General features: G+C 33.8%; 1 protein-coding gene across 1 annotated transcript in view; it reads left to right on the top strand.

Moving 5' to 3' along the window:
- Positions 1-1339: 1339 nt before the first annotated feature.
- Positions 1340-20207, top strand: part of NPHP4 (Nephrocystin-4) — a gene marked incomplete at its 5' end in the record, with an annotated part of 32489 nt that continues 13621 nt past the window's right edge. Inside the window, 13 exons of the mRNA XM_051215115.1 lie at positions 1340-1480; positions 1524-1664; positions 1701-1911; positions 1952-2295; positions 2878-3141; positions 5958-6311; positions 7443-7537; positions 11109-11572; positions 12977-13124; positions 14831-14929; positions 15624-15780; positions 16523-16666; positions 19592-19836. Coding sequence (XP_051068293.1) covers positions 1340-1480; positions 1524-1664; positions 1701-1911; positions 1952-2295; positions 2878-3141; positions 5958-6311; positions 7443-7537; positions 11109-11572; positions 12977-13124; positions 14831-14929; positions 15624-15780; positions 16523-16666; positions 19592-19836 — 2807 coding nt within the window. The remainder of the gene's footprint in view (positions 1481-1523; positions 1665-1700; positions 1912-1951; positions 2296-2877; positions 3142-5957; positions 6312-7442; positions 7538-11108; positions 11573-12976; positions 13125-14830; positions 14930-15623; positions 15781-16522; positions 16667-19591; positions 19837-20207) is intronic.

A 20207-nucleotide genomic window follows, 5' to 3' on the forward strand; every position in this document is an offset into this window, starting at 1 on the left:
AAGACTAAGAGAGGGGAAAATATTTGGGCATTATGGGGGGTCAGTAGTACTGCATTACTAAAGGAGGATATTCACAGATATTAACAAACTACTTTAGCAATGTATGCATCGTAGAGATGTTATCCACTACAGCCCATAAACACCCTAGCACACGCAATCTGGAAACTGTGACCATCAAAGAAACCGATGACTTTGGTTTGCTAAATGAGCTTGACTTAAGCTAACTCATGGAACTCGATGACCTGCATTCTAGGTTACCAAAGAAGTTAGCAGATTTTGTCGCGAATCCCATAAGTGTAGGTTTTAATCTATCTTAACTAAGGGTCGAATACCAGAATTCTGGAAGGCTGCCACAGTAAATCTTATCTTCAATACAGGCACGAGACACAAACCCAAAAGCTATCAATCTGTAAATCTAACCAAAGTAGTAGTTAAAATTTTAGAATAGACTAGTTAGAAGAAGTTGTTTAAGTATCTCGATGAAAACTGAATTCATTCTGTAAAGCATCATAACTTAAGAACAGGTCATTCATGAATCACTGACTTATTAGTAACCTGTTAAAGTTGATGCGCTTTCAAAGGTTAAAAGTTACACATTGATGTAGGCTTTTGATGAAGTTCGTTCCAACCGGCTGTTGTCTAAGTTAAGTTTCCTCAATACTGGTAAAAACCTGTCAACGGAAGCAAAAAAGTCCTAGTTGGGCGTCAACAAAGAATAAGGTTGAACTCAAAGTTATGTAGCTTAGTAAATGTGCTCAGTGAAATACCTTAGGATACAGTTTTGGGGCTAGTGATATTCCGTCATCATCGGTTTTTTTACTTGCTGACGACGCCAAGATATAAAGAACGGTAAAAGGTAGGGATGACCGTTTAGGGCTTCAAGATGACCTGGAGTAATTGTCTGAATGTTCTCAAACCTGGCAGTTGTCGATAAATGTCTTCGAGTGCATGATGATGCATATTGGTTACCAAGATACGGACACATAAACGGCGAACCACAGTGAATCACCTGTAGTCCATTCATACAATGACTTGGAGTTTATCGTGGGCCAAGACTTGAAAACCACTGCTCACTACCATGTGGTAGCTGAGAGATAACTCAGAGACCACTAATCAAAGAACTAGCACGGGCCACTCATCCACTTGTCCTTCCAAAACTGATCAGAATTAGTACAGCCAAGTGGCTAGATTACCATCTATTAAACGCTTCCAAATCATTGTATCGTACCTGGGCAACAAAAAGTGAGCTCAAAGAAATGAATCAGTTGACGTAAGCTCGCGTCATAGATTTCGAAGATATTGGATATCGGATGGTGCTGAAGGTGTTGTCCTTTTTCAAATGTCCAGCGTCCACAGTAACAGGATGACAACATCATGGGTTCCCTTCCACTTACCGAATTTGGCAAATAAGTCTGGACAAAATTGCGGAGAAAATTTACGACTAGAAATTAAACATCTTGAATGTTATTTCACTGAAAACGTTTGCTTACTTTAAAATATACAGATTTTGAATAACTTTTCAGGACACGTGTGATATAGAATACAATTTGTTTGTTTTCGCCTTCGACAATTCCAGCAAAACGGTGTTAAGTAACATGTGGGACTTTGGAAAGCTGGAGAAAGAAAACAAGAAGGATGGATGTGTGAGATTTCATGTGAGACAAGTAAATGGTTTTCTTAGAATTGAATTTTATTTTGAGACGCTTTATTTCCGCTCATCGGAGCTACTCAAGTCCATATTATTTGTATTTGTGCTAACAAAATGCAACTTTTCGAAATCAGCTGATAAGTCAGAAATTGGATGGTGTTCAGTCAATGTTCATGAAACTATACGAAGCTCATCCATATCATCTTCATGTAGTTCGCCTTTCCTAAAAGGATCTTGCCGTGTATTGTGCCTTCCACCTGAGGGTAGCTCAAGTTTTTTTAATCATATAAAACGTTTTCACAGCATACAATACATCTCTGGCGACTAACAACAATCACTGTATTTATTATTCACTGGGTATATTCAAAGAACTAGATAACTGTTCATACTTGATCCCTGCAAACAGATTTGTTTCCGCACTGAGTTGCATCCCTGGGATAAATGCAAATAAAGATTTGGATACCTTGAATGTTGGGAGTTTCGTTAAAATTTTCGTCAAAGATATCTCAATTACGAGTAATTCTTCCCAGATAGCAGATTTTGAAAATTATTTGTGTTCAACGGTTTCGGATGACCTAGCTGTCGCTTTTAATCAACATGGGGTATCTTCACCAGTCAGGCTGCAAGTTTACGAGAGAAGAGTTAAGGTTATCATTATTGCTATTATTTCGACCATTATATTATTCTAATTCTCTGTAAGAAACAAACACATTAGAAATTTTACTATGCGACATAAATTGCTTTCCTCGTATTTGGAGCTGAGTTCATTTATGCTTTTTTAAGTAACATTTTAATTGCACCAGGTTTATTAGTAATGTTTGTTTAGATTGGAAGTGGAACATTTATATGTTTATGAACATCCAGTATTGTGTTCATTTCATTACAAGATAATTAGTCATTGAAACAAACAAACATAACGGTGAGGACTTTTCACAATGGCTAACGACAGACAAAGCTTATGGCATGACTTTGAATTTTTCTGTCTAGAAATACAAACCGGATATCTCTAAAATACAAAAAAATGTAACGGGAAGACTAATTCAAAAATCAGTGCACGATCTTAGGGTCTGCCTTACTTTTAGATAGTTTAAATTTGCTGCTGAAATGAATCGGTATTGCGCCTTTATTTTACTAATAAAAAGCTAAGATAAAATGATTTGATGCTGGCATTTACCACTGAATACCAGGATTCTCACTGGTATTTACTGTTGTCGTTTTTAATTTTCTAGACTTTCCTACACAATCGTTATACTGTCGTTCAACCTGAACCGGTGATTTACTTGGACACAGTTATTGAGTCGGAGAGGGAATTGTCTTCAGGGAGAAAACCATCAGCAACTCTAGCTGGTAAAACAGTAGGGATCTCGTCTTCCAGCGTTAGGTCTGAGTCATCGTCTAAAGAATACCTCATCGCACGCAATGATGCAGAATTGATTGTGCCACAGAACCCTGAGTGCGCAGTTGTGTTTGTACTGGAATATGTTTTATCTGAGGTAACCTTTTTTTAATCGTGTCCCTGTTACATGACATAACACACATATTTCATAGTCATATTGGATAGTACAAACACTCAAAATGGTACTAACATGAAAATATGCACTATCAGTCTAACTCAATGCTCTCATCAGCGTCATAAAACATATCAATTAGACCATTGATTTCATTACTCTGATATGGGAGCCTTATGTTGTGTGAAATTTAGTTGAACCTTAATAGTTCGGAAACTAGCAGGAATATTACTGCAGCAGTGGTTACTTGCTAATTTAACTAAGGCGATTATGTTTGATACACGGGCTTATGTAGGTATTCAACTTTCTTATTAGCTGTTCTCTAAGCTTATGAACTAATGATGTATAAAAATCTACCAGTATATTTCATCTGAATGCATGTGTTGTGGTAACAAATTGTGAACAAACCAGTTGTTTTCAAACAACACTTTTAAATAAATCTGGCGAAAAACCAAGGGTAGTTTGGTAATCACGGTGACATAAACTTTAATACAAGGTACACAGGTATTTGCACAAAAATCTGATATTTATGGTTATCATGAATAAATCTAAAAATTACAAAATTACAAATTACTTAACATCCTATGAAAACCGTCTTCTGAATAATGCGGTGTTACGAAAATAGGTGGTAGTATCTCGCAAAAATACAAACGGGATTATTTTCTTGGAATACGACTAAAAAAAGTTGTACTGAACCTATTTTAGTAAACTGTTGAGTACTTTTCCGCCTAAAATTAATTATAATGGATTCATCAACAAATACTGAATTTGATTTAAGACTTTATAGTTTGCAATTGTGTTGGCGTTACATCCTCAACTTTATATTGTGGTGAAACCACTTAATATGTTGGAGTTTTCATCTAATCTAATTTTGCAAAACTTTACCGTAGAATACTACCGAAAAAGGGGTATCTGATCTATTATTAAAATGATCTTGCATTGTTTGGTTCTATATTTAACTCTTAGTTGTCCAAGTAGTTAATGGTTAATATAAAACCGAAACTGTCTACAATATAATTTGTCAAAAAAGCTTTTGTTAAGAAGTGGTTGGGTTCTACACAGTGTTGATAGGCAACTGCTGTTGATAGTTCAAGAAAAATATTCAGAGTTCGTCTAAGTAAATAATCGAGTATTATAGAAAGCGATAAGCACTTTTTTAAATTCATCCATTGTTTTATTCTGCTCACAATTAACATGACAATGACTTTTGATATGTAGCAGTAGTTTGAAAAAATATTTCACACAAAAAATATGTACCAAATTATTACATATATGCATAGTGTGATACTGTGTTCTCGGAATAAAAATATCAGCAATTGTGTGGGGGATAACCTTAGCTTTTTGTGGTAAATATTGAAGAGTTCATCCACCTATTTCTTCTTTTAATTAACTAAATAGAGAAATAAATCAGCCATTTCTTGAAGATTCTGTAGGGTTTCGAATCAACAGTGTAAAATCAAATTCAGCCTTTTTACCATATTTTTAAGTTAAAAGAAGCTGACTTTCATCAGTCATCGCTGGTTGCAGTTCTCCACAAAAGCAGGAACTATAATGTCAAGGTGAACTGACAGAAGAGTAAACTAATGTCAGTTCGATTAAAAACTCAAGACGGTGAATTCTACCTTCCTTTGTTATAATGTATCACTAATCATAGCTATTGAAGAAGGAGTATTTTCATAACATTTTTATAACTGAAGATACTACATGGATGCTTACATCTGTGTTGGTGAATTGTTACTTTAAACTGCAATCAACAGTTTAGAGGCCGGTTTAATTATTCACAGAAGGACTGCTTCGCACAAAATATCACCAGTGTTGCTGATCCGAAAATCAACTAATGAGCGTTGCAAATATCCAAGTTACTTAGATAAGCAGTCCTTTTTCCAAATAAGCATGAGGTCCAAAATGCCGAATGTATGTACTTTTGGCTCTACCACATGGGAATTTTGTCGAAATGGGAAGTAATTTTAATGGAACCACATAAACATAGCGTTTGAGTTCAAATAGTTGGCTGAAAAATGTTTATCTAAGGTTACAAAATATTTTCACAAATTAAGATACATTACTCTGCTATGTCGAATGAAGATAAAGAGGGTCAGGATTTGAAAACGGAATTCCCGAGGATTTGGCTCCTGATTGGCAGTTGTATTTTGTATCAATGTATCAAATAGTCTGGACTTCAAAGTACATCTCTACTTATTCATGCTGTTTTACCTTCCATTTGGAAAAGCTATTGATTATTTCCAGTAAATGATGTGTTCCTAATTGGCTGATTACTAATTAGTTGTAATCTAATTGCTAGCAGATCGTCTTGAATATGTTCTTAATGACTAGTTTTGTATTCTGACTAGACTGTTCATAATTGTTTCAGATTAATTGACTGAATTGTGTTGTTCAAATGAGAAGTACTTGGAAATCTGTTAGGCTTTCAGTTATATTTACCTATGGATACTGATAATTTTATTAATAAATTTTTTGTTTACAAATTTGTGTAAGTATATTGCTTACCTCAGTTTGAGTGTTCTATAAGTCACTGTGATTTTCGAAAGATGTCTAGTGTCCATATGTTATGTATAGTAGGACAGTCTTGGTTAATGAAGAATGTTTGTTATAAATTTGTGATGTAATTCAAGCCCTGTGATTAAATAAAACAAATAAAATCATGCAATCTCAAAAAAGTTTGGTCTGTATGATAACAATCCGAATGAAGTTGGCAGAAAACATCGTGTTGATTTTCAGACTACTGACTAATATTGTGAATGAATTCGAAACATAATCCCCCTTTTTTGATTTACATTCAGATAAATTCACCGACACCAAAAAAGTTTCATTGGACAGTACGATGGGCGATATATCCACTTGAAGATAACATGGGAATGTTGAATAATGTCGGAAATAACTCAGTAAATTTAAATTTACCACTTCAAGGCAGTGTGCGACCAAGTATAGCAAATGATTCAAATATCGGCCTTTCATCGTCACCATCATTATCTAACAATACAAATAAGGTACAGATTTCAGGTGCTGACGATTATGCAAAATGTTTGCTGAAAACAGTATGTCCAGATGGAGGTTTATGTTTCACGAATAATGTTCGTTCAACAATGGAATTAACTTTGAATTGCACAATATCTTCTGGAATCCAAAATGCAGTGGTAAAAGTGCTATGTTTAAAGTATTATAATAACTCAAGTTTATTTGCCAGAAATTCGTGGTTGGGCATCTTGAGTTTAAATTGAAGTGTTACCTTTATCACAGAAATGTTGTTGTTGATTTTAAAGTCCCTTATTGTCACTAGTATACTTTCATCTGGTTGGTAATTTTCAGCAAACTGGATGGTTTTCAGATTAAATAATGATGAATGAAACCTGCTGAGAGACCTCATGAAATTTATTTAAAGTGTGTAAAAGTGGTCAGTCTGCTTTTTACTTTTACTTCAAAAAACTGCAAATTGTTATTATGATTCTTTGGAGATAGCTGTTTCTCAAATTAAGTTAATTCACAGAACGACTAAACAGTCGTTTGTAGGGTGTGGGCGGGAAAGATCTGTTTACTCAAAGCCTCTTCATTGTAATATAGATCTATACTGCTGACACTATGACTTCAGCTTTGTCATTTTTTGGAAGTTCTGTTGAAGTTAAAAATCAGAATTTTACCCGAGTTGAGCCAATGGGATTATTGGAGGTTAATATCAGTAGTGCTGTGACAATTATTTTCTGGAATTAGAACTCTGACACCAGTTCACATTTTACAGGAAATATATTCTAAACTAATATGTGTATATACGTATTCACGAAATGTGTTTCTCCTAATGAGTTATTTGCAAGATTGACGTCATGAAAACTAACGATGGCTTTTCAAAAAACAGTCCCATTCACTATCAGACGACCTCTCCTTCCTATGAATCTGTAGTTGAAAAACACGTCATTTAGTCCTAAACTTCACAATTACCAACAATCAATGTATGTAGAAACTATGTTAGTGAATAAAAGTATTGAATCAGAATGTCTAAAGCGTAAAATGCAATGTATATTGCAAAAGCAAATCGAATATCCCATATCTTCAAGCCTACATTACTGATTTCTAATTTGAAAATTAGATTTTCTGTTAGCTATCAGGAGGAATGAAATTACTTTGCATTCAATATGTAACGTTTTACATGAATCAGGAAAAAACAATTTATCATTATTTAAAACTATTATGATATGCTTTGTTTTAGTTTATCAAACAATATTTAATGAAATCGATGGGGCTATTTTTGACATTTATCTTTTTGATTTTTTAAGAGTGAGAACGCTATTGCTAAAGATTCTGCCCTTGTAACAAGGCTGCCCGTACCAGCTTATTACATTCCAGAAATGGGACATCAGTTTTCAGGAAGGTAAGAACATTTTAGTTTGAACAAACTAGATAAATATATGTTGTGTGGGATATTTTTCACTTTGGTTTATTGTTTGTCATTATGATTGCCATCTGTTATTCGAGATGTATTGAGAAAATTAATTTCTTTCATATGTTCGCAACCCACGTGACGGATTTTATTCGTTGTTTTGGAGTAGAACGTAATGTTAGATGTTATCTGGTACCTGAAGACTATTTAAGACCTCAATCACTCACCAGTGGTATAGTTTTTCAATTCAAAAGTATTTGGTGATAAACTTTTTCTTGGATGTTGGCTAAAGATTTTGAAATCAAGGACAACAGAACTTACTACACAGTTGAAGCTTTTATGTCCATATAACGGCTGTAGTGAGGTTGACAACAAAGTTTACTTTGGGACTTTTGAGTTTTGTGGACAAACAATCCTGATAAAACGAAATCATTGTCTGGTTACCTTAGTTTTCAACGGTTCTCAATGTGATATCCGTTCGGTGACGATGTGTGTGAGATGTTTTATGATGATAAATGTCAGTTATAGCCTAAAGGCTTAGAGGAAAATTACTCTGAATGTGACTATAAGTAATGCGATTTCAAGCATCAAAGTTTTTAACGAATGATGAATATAAAGATATCTTGAATTCGTCATTTGCTGTCTGACTGATTTCAACTATTGAACATCAAAATAAAATTGACTTCACTGTATTTTACTGATTAAATCGTCTCACTTGATAAATGAACATGTGCCTGAGAGAGGAGTTGCGTAACGAATCTTGAAGTCGTGTGATAACCGACATTTCTACACTAACGAGTTTAAAAATGCATAGACTTTACAGTTTAACAGTGATTGGTAAATATCCACCTGATATTTTAATGTTTATCACGTACAGTGGTCATTAGTTTCAGTATTTTCAGCACCTACCTCAACGTATGATATTTACTAGTGAAGAATCAGTTTGGAAGAAAGCTAATGGCTGCCACATCATGTCATAAAATTAGTGTGTGAAGTTATTGACTACTGGTCTAAGACGTATTGAAAGGTGTGTGCTATTTGGTTTAGGTCCACTTAGAAACCGCACTTAGTGGTTGGAGATGTTGGACAAATTATGCTACAGCCGTGTACTGTTGTACAGTTGTATTCACTTCTAATCCTCGATAGATTTGGAATTCAAGTATTTTCTGATGCACGCATTCTCATTTGTCATTCTTGAACCATATTCTCAATATTCAATCGTTCTCACCATGATTGCAACTACGCTGTTCAGTCTCATCTGCTATTCATCTAGCTAATTTGATCTCAACGTGCCGATGTGGTGTGATAACTTAATGGAATATGCATTTGTATCAGGCTCTAACTTGATTGTGTCTAGCTGACTGAATAACGTTCTTAATTTATCTCTTTCTAACGGAATCCTGCTAGCTTTCATAGTTGAATTCATGAAAAGTGAAGCATTTAAAATCGCATTATTACAGCCTATTGTAAAATCGTCCAACTCACGTTTATTCAGCTAAAAGATCATTTCTATGCTAATATGATTCAATAAACTATTATCACTTTGATTACCGCAGTCAATGGGTTCGATACAATTTTCATGTAGATAGAAAACCATATGATATGATGATTATGTAAATCAATCGTGATTCAATAGTCGTAAAATTTGTTTGAGTTGAGTGCTAACGAATCGGATTTGTACATTCAAAAGAATGTTAAGGTACTTCGTAAAATCGAATACATGTAGTAAATGTCAGTGTTTTTTGTCTATATAGTCTTATGGTTATAAAACTCCTGATAATACTTCTTTCACCATTGAGAATTTGTTTAGGTCCAATTAATTTATTTTTCAATAGTTGAGATCATGAGTCGATTGAAGCTAGACCACGATGGAAAACCTGAAAGCACTGAATGGCCGTTTCGTCCTATTGTGGGACTCTTCAGCAGTGCGCATCCATGACCTTGCCTCGCCGAATCCGGGACCCATCAGTCTCACAAGCGAGTGCCTAACCAACACCGTTGGATGCCGGCTTAGTGATCTCGTGGTTAAGCGCTCGCGAGTGAGATTGATGGGTCACGGATTCGAATCCCGCGAGGCGGGGTCGTGGATGCGCACTGTTGAGGAGTCCCACGATAGGACGAAACGGCCGTTCAGTGCTTCCAGGTTTTCCATCGTGGTCTAGCTTCAATTCACTCATGATCTGAACTATTGAAATTACTACAATCTCCACAACATCCCTTCTGATACTAATTTATATTTGTTTTTTGGCTTTTATTCTGTCATTATATTGCTTTTGCTTAAAATGTTTATAAGATAATCATAACATTGAGATATATTTTTTTATTTATCATATTACACATACAGACAAGCACATATAATCTTATTGAGTAATACCCAGCCACATAAATATGTTTATTCCGTACATCAGTTGACTACGGCAAGTCTTGAAACAGATAAATTCATAGCAGAATTTTCACAGTTGAGAAACCGGCGGTCAGGTGGTTTAAGCATGTTCATGATCTTGAGTGCAGTATTGGATGAATTTTAACGAACATGATGCCTGAGTCTTGAGCTTTATTTCGATGAATTCAACCACCTTGAAAGTAAATGGATTGAATCATAGATCCTAATTTAATAAGGATAATATCTCCTTATTTGTTATTTTTAATCTACACAAGTGATTCAGAATGCGAACGGGGACATAATTCAGTCAAACGATCAATTAACACGAACTTTCTGTGTTTATTCATTCGCTATTGCGATGTTTGTTTTCATGCACAAACTTTATTGTTAACTTGTTCCTACTAAAGACAGCATAAATTTCTGTAACAAAAGACCAGCGGCTTAGTTTTTGTTCATAATAATACATTGAGATTTAAGCAGTTTTACAGCGGACTTTGTTGAGTTGTTTACATGTCGCGCTAGGCTAATGCTTGTCGTAGTGTAAGAGATCAAGCTCTGATTTTTTCGATTGTAGGAATTCACAAAAAATGATGGTTTGTTTTGATATTCACCCAGTGAATACAGTGTTCCACGAATTTTGACATAAATTCAACAAGTTTACTACATTGAACAATCACTTGTCGTCCTTGCTTTTATCCAAGTTTCTTCGCGACACAGATTTGTGATATAAACGCATACATAGTATTATTTCGGTGGATGGAGAGAATTTTACGATATCAGATCTACAAACAATTAAAAAGATGATCATGACACTGACAGTCTTTCTAAGTCTTCTCGACCTATGGAGTGGTATGTAAGCTAACAAGAAAATTGAATGTCGTCAGTTGTCTTGATTGTTTTAATCATTTTGTTTGAAATTTTGTTGTTTGTAGTTGAATACATTTCCTCATTCACATTTACAGTCTGCAGATTTACAACATGACTTTATCTAAACCAAAATTTCCCAAATACCTAACACTGGAAATAAAGTGGAAAGTATGTCTTTTTAGCGTGAAGAAATAGCGAATATGGATGCCAGTAACTTACATGTTTACTCAGATTACCGCATGCAATTTGTATTAATTGATACGTGATTTCAGCTTCTATTCTATGTGTTGAATCTTTGTTTTTCTGCTATAGGGAATCAATCACTCCTTCGGAGTCTCGATCAGTTGCTGCTGTTCCCAGAAAGAAAAAGATGCAACTAGTCCGACGGAAGTCCTCAACAAAGTTAATGAACAAGAATGGTTTAGTCGATGATACTAAACAGTTTGAGGATATGAATGAATTGAATACAAAGTTGTTATCGGCTCCAATTCAAGCACAGTTTAACTTATATACTCAGTTACTACAACAACACCATCGACAACAGCGGCAAATAGAACTTTTCAACCCATGTAGTGGATATCTGAATCATGGAATGATAGTTGGTCCTTACTTGGGTGGAATCGGACCAACAATGTACGAACCAATTGAAGCAACCTCCTCATCTATCATTGGACCATTTTTGAATCGAAATCCGAATGATTCTTTATTTCTTTTAGATAAGATTCATCATGGCGTTGGATTAAGTCGAGCAGCTTATGCTAAAATTCATTCAGCAGGTTAAATGTAAAATATTTTATTTTGCTAAAATTAATATCTGAGCCAGCTGGTAACTTTATTCGGAAATCCTAATAGGTTTAAACAATGATTTGAATCAGTTCTATGTATACTGTTCATGTTTGCATCTGAAATTCTAACTATATGAAACTGAAGTTTACATAAGTCTAGGGAAATTTTTAAGCAAAACGTCTAATTGGCATTTTGTTGTAATGAAGTTCCGTAACGAGAGTGGATTTATGTCCATCCAGCTTTCTGATCTCCGACAGATCGAGATAATTATTTTGGATTCAATTGACATACACTACATGCAATAGATACGAATTATTTCTAAAGTAGTTATTCAGGTCAACTGTCGTAATACAAACCACTGTATGTAACGTTCTACACGAGTAACATAAGCATTGGGAAAGCTGAGTCCCCATTTTAGCTCTTGATATTCTATCAGATGATTGTGAGTATCAAGTCGATCAAAAGATAGTAGTCGTTTGACGCTAAAACATTGCAGTCCAAGAAATGGTGTGTAGCTGTTCTGTCCGCCAGTAAAACTGTCCTGAATCGCGCACACCCACGATTCCACACGAGACTTACTTCAAGACTAAAATGTCTCGAGGTGTGTACAACAAAGTTGTACCCAGTGTTTCATATTTCTTACTCATGTTGAACGACGACTTAGCGTGATTGTCTTTCATTACTTCTCTTGATATTCATTATACTTTCAACACCAATGAACTTTACCAACCACGACTTCAATTAAGTAGTTTATAAATATTAGTTAAACTTCGTCAGGCATTAACATCAGATTGAGAAAAGAGCGAAAACCAAAAATTTCTTGTTTTATTTAGATTATAAAAATGGAATTTAGATAACCACCTCATGTATGACCAAATAGTTTTGGATGAACAATTATTTCCCAATTTATGATCGTTATCAAATGACTATAGCTTGAGATTAGTAGTTTAAACGTTCAAGTAAACGTGCGTTGTTTAATTTCACAATCACCGTATATCCGCATCTAGTTGTTCATACTCAGAGATCAACTTATAATATCACCTTTATAGATGATCTGTTTTTATTCATATCCGTCAAGTGAACAGATGTCCCTCATACGTTCTGTCAGTAAGCCATTTGAATCGCACTACTTATTTTTAAACTTCGGACCATTATGGTATTTTCTTTGTGAAAATAAAGGCATTTAAACATTTGTTATCGTTATCTTTTGTGAGTGATGCTGAATATAAACATTTCATCACAAACATTTCCTTGTTTCGTCTTCAGACATACGTCCGTTATATAGTGTCAATAGTCAGTTATAGATCTCAGTCACACATTCCAATAAATTTCAGTTGATTTTTCTATAAACAAAGAGAACAGTTTTATGAATATTTTTGTTTCTAAACAAATAGGTTTTGAACCAATTCAAACAGAAAATGGCGATCCACCGTTTACAATTGATCCACAAACTGATGTAATAGATGAATTTAAGTTTGTCAAAGAAGAAATCGATCTATTAAATCAAAATGAAATTATTTTTCAATTTTTAGCTTATTCTGGGTAATTTTGATTCAAATTATAATAAGTTGAACAATCATTACATTTTTCGGTGAGACTATAATTTATGGATGACCATTGAGCGACGTTAAAATGACCTTGAGAGTGTCTATCTACTTACTAGGGCTACATGAAGGTTATAAAACAGTTTGAAGAATAAGGATTATGATTTACAGTTGATGGTTAGGGTTAGGAAATAGATTAAGGGTTTTCATCAGGAACTGACATCAGCTATAATGCCAAGAATCTACTTCGCCAAATGGGTGAATGACTTTCGCGCCAAAATCTAAGACCTGTTATCGTAAGTCTGATTGGTTTGTCTATAAATTATAGTCTCACCCATTTTGCATTTATGTTAATTTGATAAGAGAAAGGAATTGTTTGAGCAAAGATCGATCTAATACATCATTTTATGCCTATTAGTTTTCTGATAAATTTCCACTTATGAAGTCTTCGACTAATCACTTCTGAAACAAACATTTAGGTGTTCCATAGATAAAGCGATATTTTTTAAATACTGATACAGTAGCCTAATATTCAATTTTTTGTCATGTGAAATAACGTTAACTCTGAATAATATCGTTCTATATGTTTACTCTCATGCAAACCGACGGATTAATGATATTCAGTGCATTAGTTATATACCATCATATATATACCTTCATCAGACATGTAATTCTCCATACTAGCAGGTACTGATATTGAACCAAATTTGTTTCTGAAAATGACTAAGGTCTTTATGTTTATATCAAACTTAACAATAAACACCGTTGACTGTGATTGGCTTCGATGCGATGGGATCTCAGTACGAACAAATTTTACTATATTGCACCACTTGTAACGTGGGCAAGATCATCTGCCTACAGATGGATGGCCATAACACAGTTCAGTTCGTTTGGCCTATACTAGTTATAGCATTCAAGAGCAACGAGTATCCAATTATTTATATCATAGAAGAAAATTTTGGCTGATTTGTGTAAAAATGCGGTGGTTAAATATGCAGTACTAGTTGCAGATGATAAATCATTAGGCTGTTCAATTCTTAGATAAGATATTCATTCCAAGAATAATATTACAATGCTGTGAATGGAAACCCCAGAATCAGAAATGTCTTGATCTGAATGAAGTAGTTTGAATGACAATTTTTACTATTCACGACTTATAGGTAGCATTTGATTCGATTTACCAACTGTTCACTTGGTGATTGTGAAAAAGTGAATGAGATTTTGTTTCCTAAATAACATTATATCTCTGAGGACTAATTTCGGAACTGTCTGATCTTAAAAACCCTTATTAGTCGGTGAATGTGGTAAATGGTTTGCTGAATAATGAAGGAAACACATTTTCAAATATTTCTTAATCGTGATTCGGAGGGTTAAGATAATTAGCTACGACAACCCAATGTCGTAGTTAATTAGACATACTAACAAATAAATTGAGCAATCGCTAATTAGTTACATAATGGTAATTAATCCTTAGCAAATTCTATTGACCAGGTTGTATGGATTTATTTTATTGTCTGTTGTGTACTTGATAACATTCTGAGCCCTTCAGTGGTATCATCTATGACGCCAAATTGTGTATGAATGTGTCTTCTCAATGTATTTTGAAAAACTACAGATTATTTGGTACAGAATACAGACAAGGTACGTCAAGTTGAGTATTTCTTTTAATATTCAGCTATTAATTTTTCATTGTTTTATTTATAGGTTTGTATCCAGGTCGTTATCAACCGGTGATCGTCATTCACCTGAACAAATCTATTTTACTTTTCAGTTTTATCGGTTTCCCCAGGTTGTAACATCAACGTAAGTTTCTGGATGCGGTTTTAGTAAAAATAATTAGTTCAGCTTTCTTTTAAGGTGCTTAAATTTTATTGTTTTTAAACAAGTTATATTACTTTTGTATCTGTCACAACCATCCACTTCTCAGTTATGATGTTAGAGATTTGAGACATCATTCAAAGCTGATTAGGATAAAAGTCAACCGTATGAAAATATTTCAAACGAATGGAATTAGTCAGTTGTTATGATCTTGTATTCGATTGTTTTTTATAGTATGTTTTGTTGTTTTGGTGTATCTAAGCATTTTGGGTGATCGTTCTGAGTATTTGACAGTAATAGGTCAACTAAAAAACACCGTCGATTAGAATTCAAAGGTATCTGAGTATAACAAACCGTACATATACAACTAGTTGAAAACATGGTTATATCAACTGGTTGAGTTAACGCAAGTTGAATCATTTAAAAGCATACTAATACTTGACGTGAACACAGATGATGTTGTCCAGTATGACCCTGGAAGTTCCAGAGAAGGCAACCCAATCAAAGAAATTATTTGATCTATTTATAGTTTGATCACTGATTAAATTAGAAATCTTCCTCAACCTAATGGCCAAATTCACTGTTATTCACTTTTGTGATCCTTATCTACTGTTTTCTGATAAAAATATGTTCAAGTTATTATTGACTTTATCATACATTATTATGATTTTTTCTAAAGCTTATTCATTGGACAGTCTCTTGATGATTGTTCTAATCCAAATGGTGATTCGTTTAGAATTTTATGGAAATCTAAGCGGCAAAGCGAAAAGTCTTTTTCGTCGATCGAATTAAATTCTTCCATTGGGAAAAGTAAAAATCAATCACCAGGATATAAAGTAATTTGTAGTTCATAAAAGTACTGATTATTATCGTGTTTACCATTTCTGTCATTAACTTGTATTCATTCTGATTACCATATATATAATACCAAGGCTTAATGTTATAAGATTGTTTAATAGTCGATAAATTGTAATTAGAATTTTCAGGAACTTCATTGTCAGATTAACAAATACATATAGTTGCAGATGATTCCGCCGATTACTTTTAACTAGTCAGTTTATCATGAATGGAGCAATGTTGGACCACCATTGAAAACCTGAAAGCACTGAAAAACTGTCTTGTCCTATTGTGGGACACCTCAGCAGTGCACATCCACGACCCAGCACGCGGGACTTAACCTCTAGACCACTGAGGAATACCATACTAGGACGAAACGGCCGTCCAGTGCTTCCAGGTTTATAATAGTGGTCTAACATTGATCTATTCATGATATCAATCTAAACTCAACAATCTCTGCCATAATTTACACTTGCAGTATTTCTACAAAGTGAAATAACTGATCAATTTTGTATTTTATGAATTATCTAATTGTCATTTACACTTTGTCATTAAGTTTTATAAATGAAATCGAAGCAGAGTAGATCTAAGTAGCTTCATTCATGAAACTTAGTTTTGTGATTTTCTTTTTTAAAAACCCCTTTGATTTTACAACTTTCTAACTTATACTCTTAAGAGAATATTGAATGCATACGATCAAAATTGATGAAGTTCTTTTTCTTTCATTATTATAATTTCTAGGTAATTTTCCGTATTGATCCTAATTACTTTAAACCAGGTGAAATGGAAATATTTTTTAATTATCTACTTCGAACAACAATGCAAATTGATGTATGGAATGCAAAATCTCATATTCTAATAGGAACTTGTATGATTGAATTAAAAGTAATTTGTTTCTTTTCTTATTTTTTTCTTGAATATTTTTCTTGGATTAATTATTTTCAATGAAACTTCATTATAGTTTGTACAGATCATGAATCTTTCATACAATCGTAAAATGTACTTATATGATGTAAATTTACAATTTAACTGAGATATACATTTTCAACAATTTAAACTTTAAGGAAAAAAACACATACTTTGTAAGTAAAAGTTAGTTTAGGGCAAAACTTATGTTACGCAATGGTCTTATAAAAATATAGCGCTTAGTGATAAATGTAGGAAATATAAATGAATGTAATGATAAGACATATACATCATGAGTCATATTGAATGTAGGCCACTATGGAAAACCTAAAAGCACTAGACGGCCATTTTATCATAGTATGAGACTCCTCAGCAGTGCACACTCACCTAAATGGATTCGAACCCAAGACCTATCGGTTTCGCACGCGGACACTTAACCTCTAGATCACTGATCTGGCATCTAATGGTGTTAATGTCTAACCTCAACTAATCCACGGATTTGAGCGACACATCCATTATTGTCTTTATTGATTTACTGTCTCACAACAGACCCGGTTGAACTCCACTAGTCACTGCTTCTCATTGGAACTCCAGGAAATACCTCTTGAAGCTTCAATTGATTTATGATTTCAACCATTGAAATTATTATAATATTCACAAAAATCACCTTTTAATGCATATATAATTAATAAAAAAAGTAAGAGAATGTATGAAAATTCCGCTAAACTATTGTTAAGTCAGTCAACTGCAACGTAGGACCAGGTACATATATTCATCAGTCCAAGTTGCTACACCTCATTAGCACAACAAGATGAACATCAAATTCTTAGAACTAGTTATTTCAATGGTAGTAATATATTAAAGAAAGATTGTGTATAAGGATATAATACAGGAAGAAAGAATTAGGTCATAAAAATAAAGGTATGAAGGGATTTTAATCTCACGGTTTCAGGGAAAACAAAGAGTGTATACACTTACGCTATTGTGATCGATTCTGAGCTATGTCAATCAGAATCTCAAACCATTGGTTACGATAATCGCGTAGACGGTTAAACAATTTGATTTTTCTTAGAAAATGTAAAGGTCATTTCAATGAAAGCAAACTGAACGAAAGTTTTATTACATAGAGTTGTATGAATTTTATTAGTTTGAATTAAGACCGACAAATGTAGACTAAAACATTTTTGGGAAGTTTCTTTTTGCTAGTTAATTTTTTTATGGCATTTGACTAACACATTCAAATTAGTTTTACATTGAAAGATCAGTCCATTAACCGACATTCTGTTAGTGTTCATAAATATTTATAACTATGCTTCAATAATAATTCATTTGTTCGAAAATTATGTAATAAATTGCATTCGTTTACATACATGGTATCAATGAAGAAATATATGACAATAGTATTATTCAAGGATTAATGAAAATCTATTGAATAAGGATAACTTAGATTTGAATAAGGTGAATTGAACCTAGTGATATTGGTTCTCAAAATGCTGTAATGTCTGTAAAAATATCAGTGAAACATAATGAATGTGTTTCTAATGCAATGAAATAGATTGTTTTTTTATGAGCCTTGTTATTTTTATGAGCCTCACGTGATTTTTCAGTATGTTTGGCAAATTTATCTTCAACTTTTATTAAATTATGAAGTGCAGCAATTTGGAAGACTCTCCCGGTCTCCCACATTGTACGAGCATTCCATGTGCCTAAATAAATGGTTGCTATGGTTATCAGAAGAGGCATCAGGCGTCATAACTCTTCTAAATGAAGACCTTCTGACTCCCAGTACAGGGTTAAAAGGGTTTGAATAATTTTTTTCTGGTTAGCGTTTTTTAGCGAGTTAGTTTTTTACGTAATGGGGTCTCTAACCCAATGCTCAACCCTCTTCCTTTATCCGTGCTTGGGACCGGCAGTAGCTCCAGATGGGCTCCAGGCGGAGTTAAATTATGAAGTGCTTCAGTAATAACTTTCAGGTTGATTTAATGTCGTTATTAGTAGGGGTCTGGTATTCATCACTTTCGAAGTGTTATCGTACAGATTATATTTACCAGTCTTCATACGTAATTTTTAAAGTAGAATATTGTTATGTAACTTTATGGCTGGATTTAATTAACTAGTGACAACTGTTTTCAGCTGAACTAACTCTTGTTTTTGCAACTGATTTAAGGTTAACTAGATTATCTCGGTCACTGGATACTGACCGAGCAATACATTTGTTTGTGAATTGTAATACATCAATCTGGCTAAGCGTAATTATCGGTTGTCATACGTCATTTTTGTTTATGCATGTATAAATAGGTTTTCACATTATCACCTCTAATGGTTTTATACTGAAAACTTCTAATGTTCGGGAAAATTAACTGAGCGATGAGTACTGACAAATAGGTGAATAGTGGAAGCGGCTAAAGATATGTCATTAGTTGTGATCGTACAAAATTAATCCTGTACGACAAGTTTTAGAAACATAGTTTATCTTCTGTGTTCTGTAGACACGTTATCAAGAGATAAGTGGTTCGCATTAGTTAATAACCAATTTTATTTTGGGTGTTGTTTGGAACAAAGAAACACTGGAGAACCTTTCCATCTTGATATGGGACTCTTAAGGAGCGAAAGCCCATAACATCACTCGGAGTCCAATGCCGGACCTTCTGATCTGGTGGCGAACAATTAACTTTTATAGCCATCGGGTTCGTTTTAATGGTCTATAATTGAGACTTCGACCATTTTATAATACTGCATAATAATCATCTAGTGTCATTATATATGGCACTGTATTATATGCTAGTATCCCAACTACTTAAAATATATAGATTTCTGGTCTAATCTTCCCCGTATAATAATGACAATATACACAAGTATACACAATTGTGTTATCTTAACTGATTATTGTCGTTTTTTACAAAGCATCTTTGTCGTCAAGGTCGTGAAGCTGTTCAGATCACGTACTCCACGGATATCTTGAATTCAAACGACAATGTATTTGATGATGAATCAAGTTCATCAAGCCCTCCAGATATTCAAGGTTATTTGCTTTTGCGACTTGCAAATATTGGACATCGTAAAGAACAAATATCAAAAGAAATTACGATCAGAAATAATAACCGGAAAAAATATCTAATTAGTCAAAGGGATGCTACTTGTTTTAGAAAGTAAGTAATTTTATAACATTTCGTTTGTACATCTGGGCTACCTGTTCCTGCCATCTAGATATTTCAACAAGTTATCTATTTTTGTTTGTTTTAATATATCATTATGTCTATTAATCGCATAACTTATTCTGCTGCGTTTCTGAAATGTGTACAACCTTTCGTTGTCAAAGTTACAAAAAGCTCAAAAAGAGAGAATGTGGTTGCTGGCAATGTACAACGAAAAGAATGTACATTATTCAGATGTTCATTTACTGGACTGCTAACATCTAACTGGTGATCACTCAATATTTATCGCCAGGACCGACCAAGAAGAAAGAAACGGAAACTTGTTGAAATACTTTACGCTGAGAATTCTATATTGTACCAAAAAT

This window comes from Schistosoma haematobium, chromosome 2 (assembly GCF_000699445.3).
Source record: "Schistosoma haematobium chromosome 2, whole genome shotgun sequence".
In the NCBI taxonomy this organism is placed as follows: Eukaryota; Metazoa; Platyhelminthes; class Trematoda; order Strigeidida; family Schistosomatidae; genus Schistosoma; species Schistosoma haematobium.